Source organism: Macadamia integrifolia, chromosome 7 (assembly GCF_013358625.1).
Source record: "Macadamia integrifolia cultivar HAES 741 chromosome 7, SCU_Mint_v3, whole genome shotgun sequence".
Classification (NCBI taxonomy): Eukaryota; Viridiplantae; Streptophyta; class Magnoliopsida; order Proteales; family Proteaceae; genus Macadamia; species Macadamia integrifolia.
The window spans coordinates 26,350,419-26,359,974 of NC_056563.1; the positions used below are offsets into that span (position 1 = coordinate 26,350,419).

General features: G+C 36.4%; 1 protein-coding gene across 1 annotated transcript; it reads right to left on the minus strand.

Moving 5' to 3' along the window:
* Positions 1–1,723, minus strand: LOC122083705 (probable BOI-related E3 ubiquitin-protein ligase 3). Its single transcript, XM_042651588.1, has 2 exons — positions 931–1,723; positions 1–799 (listed from the first exon to the last, which is right to left on the minus strand). Exons 1-2 carry the CDS (start codon positions 1,237–1,239, stop codon positions 263–265), a joined length of 846 nt encoding a protein of 281 aa, XP_042507522.1. The 5' UTR covers positions 1,240–1,723; the 3' UTR covers positions 1–262.
* Between the last annotated feature and the right edge of the window lie 7,833 nt (positions 1,724–9,556).

The following is a 9,556-nucleotide window of genomic DNA, read 5'->3' on the forward strand; positions in this document are numbered from 1 at the left end:
TGACATGAGAAAATAACCAAACAAATGAATTGAATAGTTCAATCTAAAAGAAGCTAAAATGCCTTCACAAAAGGAAAAGATTCTCCATCTGTTCTGCAACTCTGTTCAAAGTTGATGGATGCTTCTTCGATCTTGTTGTTGTTCTTTTTCTTGTTTAAGTAAGGAAAAGGAGAACCCATTTCCCCAAGTAAAGGAAGAGTTGGAAAGAAAGTAAGAAAAGAAAAGGGAAGAGATTTCAATTTTCTGTTTTTGTTTTTTTTTTCTATAACAAGAAGACCTCCATGCTTGCCTTCTTTAAAGAATTGCAGACAGGGCAAGAATCGAGGAAGGCTTCACAAGACTTGCACGCACAGAGATGCCTACAAGGGAGGAAAAGGACGCACGATGTTCGAGAATTGCAGCCCTTACAAGCCATCTTTCTCATTGGTTCCTGTTCTTCATTGTATCTGGCTTCTCTTTCTTTCTCTTCCCTGTAATATTCCGGAGAAACATCGCAACAGGACTCTGCGTCTTCTGCTCCGGCAGAGGGAAAACAACAGGCGTTCTCTTTCACTTGTTCCAGCGTGTTATTCAGAGCCACAACCATGGCCTCGCTCTCTTTGGCTACTCTCTGCCATGCTTGGTTCTCCATCTCTATCTTTCTCAAGCATTCTTCCAGCTCCATTCTTCTTTTTGCTGCTATAGCAATATCTTCGTCCTTCCGTTTCAGTAAGGTTAGCGTCTTTGATTCAATCTTCTTTAGAAGAATCGCCATTTGTTGCTTCCTTTGCTCTTGCAGAGCAGATCTCAGTCTCTCATTCTGTGTTTCATCATTCAATAAACATAAACAACTAAAATCAATATAAATTTTCAGATCTGTTAAATCAACTGAAAGATAATGGAAGAAGAAAGAAAAAAAAAGCCCATTTGAGACTGATGCAGTTCTCTAACCTGTAATAGAATAAATCGATCAATCTCCAATGCCTGCTTATCAATCTGAGCAGCCAAAGACTCGGAGGACGCCATTGACACAAGGTTACCATTGGAAGAAGAAGAAACCACCGGACTATTATTCTGGAAACCCAAGTTGTAATTTCTCTGCAGATTGAAATTCTGTAACTGCTGCATCTGTTCTTGCTGTTGAGGATTGAGATATAAATCATGAAACCCACCACCACCACAGGATTCCATCCATTCTTGTAACCCACAAATCGGAAAACCCAGATTCTCCGGATACTGCTGCGCTTGAACAGCCATCATGAGAACGAACACAAATCTGAACAGAATCACCAAAACCCACTCTCTTTTCTTCCTTTCGCTTCAAGAAGAGGATCTTATCTAAACAAGAAAGAACCCAAAGAGGTTATTAGAACTAGTTGGGGTACTGGGCAGATAGGGATATCGATCAGTAGTTGTAGCAGTGCAATTGGGTGGATCAGAACTCAGAAGGCACGCGTGATTCCTATATCCTGAACCAATTTCTTCTTATTTTCCTCTGTTCCTTATTGCTGTTCGCTTCCGTTCTGGTTTGATTTGTAGGAAGAAACAAAAAACCCAAGAGGGAAAGAAGGGTAGTGGGATCCCTTTTATAAGTAACCTCCCTACTTGGTCGCTGTTTATCTGATTTGATAATCGATGATACGTTACATACGTACCAGTAGAGAATTCAAACTCCTTAAAAAATACAAAAAATAAAGAAAAACTCCTATAATTACGAAACAATTAAAGAAAGGGTCTGATACTGATAGGGCTTAGGACTCTCTTTCTCGGTGAAGCATTGAAATAGGAGGGGGAAATGGGTTGGAGTGAGTGGACAGATTAATGGTGGATTGAGCGGTGGGCGCCAAGCAACAACGACTGCAGCTTACACATGCAGATTTTGTGACTAAACAATCCTTTTTTTTTTTAGTAAGGGACTAAACAACCGGTCAGAGAAATAAAAGGCGTTGTCGATAGAGAAAGGGAGAGGTGGAAAGAGAGAGAGAATTGAATTTAATTAGGGTGGGCAGGGGAGAGGGTGTGAAAGAGTCAGATGTGTCAGTTTGGTCATTGGGAAGAGCTGAAGAATAGGATTTCTATTTTCCAAAATTAATGTGTTTTCTCTTTCTTTCCTACTTATGGATGAGCTTTGAAAGACAAAATCACCGGAAATAATAACGGTACGGAAGTTACAGTATAATGAATTTAGAACAAGCATCTTTTTAGACTGCCAGAGTTTAAGCAGTTTTTTTCTTTTGTTTACTTTAGGGCGAGGCGCTGGGGTATCAATGATCAAAAGTTTCTATTAGGTTTGGTCTGATTTAATTTGATTTGGTTTGGTTTAATTTAATTTAAATTTTTTTTTTCAAACTGATTGGTTCAAAACATGCTTCACAAATCCAAGAAAATAGCCGACTGGCTTGTCCTTCCATTACTACTTGGTTCAAATGTTGCTTTGTTGGCTGAAACTCAAACTCCTCCTTGGCTCTAATATCGTTATTTTTCTATTTTTTTGCTGAAATGCATTAGTATTGAGTCACTTAAAGGCATTGTTTATTTATTTATTTATTTTTTTATTATTATTATTATTTATTTTGTCTCGTCCATCATCAGGAGTTTATTAATCTTTTTTTTTTTTTTTTTTTTCAGTATTACCCTAATCTTTTTTTTTTATAAAGTTTATTGGCCTAATCTCATGAAGCTAATGAAGGTCAAACCCGAGCTATTAAACATGCTCTTGCTATTTTTTATTTTATTTTTTGAATCGAATATCCTTAAGATCGCAATGAATAAAAATTTGTTCACCATGAATAGACCACTCAAAGGGGGAAGGAGGAAGGGAGAAGCAATGCATGGAAATGGAAAACTTCTTATTTTTTTATTTATTGATCTCCAGGCATATTAATTATGAGGTATTGATCCATATCAATTCAACTCCCTCTTTGAGGTTCTTATGATTTGATTTTGACCGGGATAAAAAAGAATGGATAAGAATCATACGTAGAGAACAGGTTGATACACCCTTATTCTGATTTAATATGATAAACCATAGGAGATATGCTTATAAAATAGTTCTTACCAAAGAAAAAAAAATGCTTATGAAATATTTTTTTCTTTCTTGGTAACGTATGGTGGAAAAGGTTAGCTGCTTCCTAAATGAGTGGCGGCATAGTAAGTAAAAGACAAACGAAATCTTGGGTGATGAAAGCATGTAAGTCATGTGGCATCTTAATTGACACTTGAAAGGGGATCCATTATTAGGCCCAGCTCTCCTTTATCACACATATTATTTTGGTTCATCATCACTTGCCAAATTAGTCCTCGAACCTTTTAAGAAATCTTATTTTAGGTCCTTTAAATATAGTGAAATCCATGAAATTTAAAAATAAAATCCAAGATGGTAGTTTAAGTTTAGAATTAATTAGGATAATATACGGATAATACATATTGTATGCTATTATATACATTCTCCGATATGGATTATTTTACACAAAGATTAGTATTAGAACACATGTAGTATAATTTAATTAAAACAACTTTATACATTAGGAATTAATAAACATAAAATCAAAGAGGCAATTTCCCATTGCCTATGGCCGGTGAATGAATAATCTTTTGCCTATGTGTTTGGGTGTCTTAGGTTGGGTACGAGAACATTGGTGAGGATATAATAGACTTTGTATAATAGAGATAGAGTAATAATGATCATAAATAGGTGGCATACCCTACTCAACTTGCAGATATTGGTATGGACCATAAATAATACCAATATGATTTTTTTTTGATAATATCAATACAAATCGATTGATTTGGTTGATCCAATGCCAATACCTAAAACCATTGGTTCAACCATTCATGTAAATCGACTCAGTAGAAATATCAATGTCCACTAATTTTGATTCCAATTGAGCCGAAATAGGTCTAAACCACAGAAATCCACTACTGATTTTGTTCCACTTCCGCAAACAATGCTCGACCTACATAAAATTTTCAATTTCCATGTATCCCATGCCAGTGTTGACCAAATCAGCACTCACGTAGCTCTATTTGAGTAATTCCTTTAGAACATATCACAACTCACAATTTAAGACTCTTAATCTTTAGAAAAAATAACGCTACCCGCATGCATGTGTCTACAACCAGACACAAAGCATGCCAAAAGATCTTGTTCACGTGCTAAATATGTTTGCACGTGCCTTCCCATTGATCGTAGGTGTTGGAATGTATCTACACGATCAAGTGGCATTCTAATATTTATTAATAGAATGCACGGCTAATCCTAGTATTGTCTTGCAGAATGTAAACTGATGGCTATCTGATTTAAATGTGTTTCCCATAAATATTAATTATGTAACTTTATACAATAGAGATAATCCTGTAGTCAACGTGCTAAGAAGACAACCAGCTATTCTTTTCTGGACTTGCCCAATTTTAATTTGTGTTGGTACTATTAACTCTTTGAACAAAAATTGGGGATGGGCTTGTGGTCCTATATTTTAGGGTGACTTTAAATCCTGTAGTGTTGCATGATCTAAAAAAGAGAAAGAAAGAAAGAAAAAAACAATAGATCATTGAAGCAACATGAATTCTTGAAGAACTAAGGGCCCGTTTGATAACGTTTCTGCCGTTTCTGTTTCAAGAAACGGCAGAAACATAAATTTTCGTTTCTATAAACAGAAACGGAATTGAAGGTGTTTGATAAGTCATGCTTTTAGAAGTCGATAGTAACCAATGAAAGAATGGCCACAAGTCATTTCTATAAACGGCAACTTGTTTCGCCTAGGTCATTTCTTGAACCATAAATAAGTAAAAATTTATATTTCTATTTCTGAAAATAAGTGAAACGAAACAGTTTTATCAAACGTTTTTTACTCCGTTTCTGCTGTTTCTGAAAACAAAAACGGCAGAAACGCGTTTCTTGAAACGTTATCAAACGGGCCGTAAGTATGGCTACTTGAGAAGGATGGAATACCACTAAAATTTGATTCTTTAATCAAGAATTATTTTAGCTTATTCTCCAATCGATTAGAGGCACATCGCTTTGACATTTATCTCTTCCATTCAATTATAAGTGTACTAACCCAAACCTAAGCCCAAACCCTAATCCTGTCATGCAGTTTTTATTAGACTTTAACTTGTAATAGACCCAATAGAAATATATCACATGAGATCATATGAAGTTATAAGCTCTGCTCCATCTTTTTAATAAAGGATTTTTTTTCTTGTTTAAGATTTAAAAAAAAAAATAAGTGAGAAAAAAGGGTTGGGTTTTGTCTTGGAGAGTTGGGAGGACCGAAGGACTAAGCCGAAAGTCATAGAGAGACAGTTCCATAGGGTGACATGGTCCACAAACAACTCCATGCGGATTGTGGAGTGAATCCATGAGAGAGAAACAACTCCATGTTCACCTAAAAGTCTGAGACTAACATATGAAGGGGGGAGGAAAGAAGAAAGAAAGGGCATGGAGCCGTGAACCATGGAATCCTTTGGAGTGGAGGAGGAGATGTGACTACTACAACTTGACTTTTTCGATGGCTGTCTCTGCAACACTGTACGTATAGAGAGAAGTTCACATCTGTGCATGGGTACGTTTTGGGTTTGCGTGTGGAATCTGGAAATTAAAGTGGAAACAAACCCCTATCCAATTTTCTTTTCTTTATGGTCTCTGACTATTCTATATCTTTCCCAGTTGTTAGGGGGCAAATCAGGTCCTCTCCTTTTTTTGGCTTTGTCTGTTTGGCCTAGCCTACTGAATCAAATCTACTTACTACGACTCTCTCTCTCTCTCTCTCTCTCTTTTTACAGTCTCTTTACTACGTTTATCAGTACTGCCAGAGTGCCAGAGTCCCATAATAGATTAATTTTAGCCAACAAAGCTTCTGACGAAGTTAATGAGAGTTGGTGGTGAGGGGAAAGTTGTTTAATCACTACTTCTGTTTCTAATCTCTTCGTGTAAGTAATAATAGATTACAGGCCAGTAGTAGTACGTTGGGAACTTGCCATATTCTCTCTCTCTCTACCTGCGTACGCCCAAATCCCAATCGACTTCTGTGTCCAAATAAATTACCTACAAATTGGTTGAAGACCTTTTTCATTATCCTGCTCTTCATAGAGCCCGGCCAAGTCTGTCACACTACCTTCCTATCATAAACACTATTTGTCTTACACATTAATTGTGGATGAATGAAGGTGGGGTTCAAGTTCACATCATCTGTTGTGAGCGATGAAGTGTTGTGAGCATTGAATGATTGAGAGTATCTGGATACATGTCTTAAGGGGATCCTAACCACTCGATGCTCACTGTATCGATGTAGCTGTTGTAGATGATTTCCACACGATGGGGTTCATCCTAGAGTGTGGATGAGGTTCTTATACAATCTGATCTAGACACATGAAATTCATTGTAAGGTTTTGTCTTATTTGGATCCAATGTGTGTGGATCAGAATTGTACAAGATTGGTTTTTTATGATCCGCTCTCTTTACATATTTTAAGGGTCATGTGTGGTTTAAGATGATGGCCATTGTTGTAGGATGACCAACTGGTATTTACCCATGAATTAAGTGCATCGTATTGAATTGGGGATTGGTCACTTTCAAAACTGATATGATATTAATATAATTAAACGGATTGAACATTTTTCTTTGATTTTTCAAGATTGAACCGTTTTACTTGTCGTTCGTATCATTCCATTGATATGGGATTAGCATGCTAATACTGATCCAAATCACCAGATACCATCAATTCATGTCCGATAATTTAAACCATGCTTTTACAATTTAGACCATTGAGAATGAATAGATATTATCATATTTCATATAGATTCGGTCACATATACATACTATATTTCCTATACATCGATGGATTATTTTTGGGGGTAAACTCTACATGATGGCTTTAACCATTGAGAATTGATATGAACTGCTATCTAAAAAACCTATTGTGGATAGCGACCCTTATATGGGTCTTTGGTCTCCTCGTTTCCTGAGGACTTGTTCAGCATTTGCTGGCCACTATGGCTTTATACATGAATTGGGAATCCTCTCCAACGTGGGCCCTTTGGACCAAAAAGAAAGAAAAACCCTAATGTGACCAAATCACATTGCCACTGGACAAAACCTTTCACATTACAATTTTGGACAGGCAACCGACGCACCTATGGTTTAGAGGGGAATTTGCAGATTAAGTGTTTGCAATTTACCATTTTAGGATTTAGTACCTTTTCATTGTGGGTGAAGGACTATAAGGGGAAGGTTACTTTATTCCTCTTTCAACCATTATTGGAAAATCAGGTTTTATGACTCAATTTATCCTCTTCAAAACCTAGCGAGTCAGAGTGAGTCACAAAAAATTAGGCGAGTCATGTAAAATTTATTGCTTTCATTTCCATACTAGTATTTCTCAAACAATCAAAATAAGTAGCTAATAAATGAATTAAATGAGACATGATAGAATAAAAACGTTTGTTTTTCAAAAAAATTATGAAGCCCATCATTCATTATTTCTTGGATGAAAGTGATAAAATCCGACTTGAACATTTCATGGTCTTAAATCATGTTTTTTTAATTAAATTAAATGTATATACTCGATAGTCGATAGACTCAAGACCTCGACCATTGGATATTTAACATCATTAGAATGTATTTTAATCAAAACTATTCAGAAATGCCAACTCAAATTTTTGACAGGAGTCGGCTATTTTGTTGTGACTTCGGAAAAACAAACGAGTCTTAAATGGCTCAGTATGATTTGGTCCCGGTCTTGTCATTTTTTAATACAGGGCGAGTCTCCATGACTCTTTACTCGGTTTCTAATTTTTTGACCAAACTTGACCTAGTTTTCCTAATCAAAACCTGGTTTGCCAACAATGCTTTGAATAGGGGATTAATAATAACTCTAAATAAAGAGTCCCTCCCCGATTGGTATGAGATGGGGTGGGTAGTTATGCGAAAACATCATCTACACTGAGTGTAGTGGTGTGGAGAGCATCGGATAGTCGAGATGAACTCAAGGTGTATGCTCTGGTGCTCTCAGTCGTCCGATGTTAATCGTACCAACGCACTCACTGCAGAGAATAACCGCTTAGGTAATTATCTGCAAAAGAGAGGAACCTAATCCCTAGATGGTTGGGTGAATCCTTCTCCAACTATTCCCACCATCTTATCTTACGTGTCATTTGGTTGATTTTCAAACTTTGTTGACATGTTGCAACTACTTTTCGCCAAACTCACAAGGCCTGTTAGTTCTTGTCCAAAAATTTTAAAGCATAATTTGGACGATTGACTTCACCCCAAAGACAAAAAAAAAATTTGACGATTGAAGATAAAAGTAAGAATGTCAGAATACCTATTTAACTAGAGGAGACCCATAAGATACGCAAGCTCTACTTGTCTAAACATAACCAATCTAAAATGATCAAAGTGCACTAATTTTTCAATTATTTTACTATAAAAATACAATATGATATATTTTTTTTTTGGATGAATGAAAAATATATTAAAAATAAATGAAAAACAGATACGATAAATTTAAACTGGCTAATCAAAGGCAAAGAACCTACCTTACAATAAGATATTTTATTTCATCTTAAAAGACATAAGGTTAAAAACGATCAATAGTTTTATGGCTAGATCTGCATATCATCCATTTACAGATTCTTTCGCATGTCCTCTCACAAAAAGTAAGAGCCCCACACCCTCTCTTTTTCAAATCCCCCTATTTAAGATTTGTAATCTAGACTTCTCATAAATAGACTTGAATTAGTACTAAGATATCGTGGAAAACCCTCTTCCAAAATAAATTAGTTAGGTAAGGTAACAATATTGGTGGAAAGAGTGAAAATGTGAAGAAGCTAGGGAGACAGGGATGGACCTAGAAGGAGCTACCACTTATCCTTGAAGTTTCAAGTTTCATCCCCACCAGAGTACAGACACGAAGACAGATTTGCTTTGAAAGGCGCATTCCCTAAATTTAATAGGTATATATAGAATAGTGAAGAGTCCCTATCGCAATTGGTGGGAGGTGTGATTCAAGAAAGTAACCATTAGGTAATGACAAGCAATGACTACTGAGGATTTCTACAGAAATCTGAGTCAATTCTGTTGCCAAAGAAGAAAGGCCATCTTGGGTTGCTCCAAGGCACAATTTTTTTTGGATCATTCATATATTTATATAAGCAATTACAACGGTGTTGCAGTGCAGAAGAATCCACCAACCCAACAATCTATCAATGTGTTGAAACTTGGAAAGATGATAGGAACAGCTTTGGACCACTTGAATTGGATAGATGAGAAGAAATTTTCAGAAAAAATAGGAGTAAGACTCAAAAGGTGATATAGCCCTATTCATTATTATTCAGTAGAAGTCCAACCATGAATGATGGACTGGCCCATGAAAGGGAAGCATGGAAGGGAAGGACAACTGAAGCCAGAATTTTGAATAGAGGGAGCGGGTATGGGTCCTACAAGAAGAAAGATACCTTGTCTATGGAAATGAAGACAAAAAGGAAAAAAAAAACAAAAGGTTAAAATAGGAATGGGTTAGTCATCCAAATCCAATCTGAGCTCTTATCCCCCCAACCCCCTCCCCCTCCCCCTCCC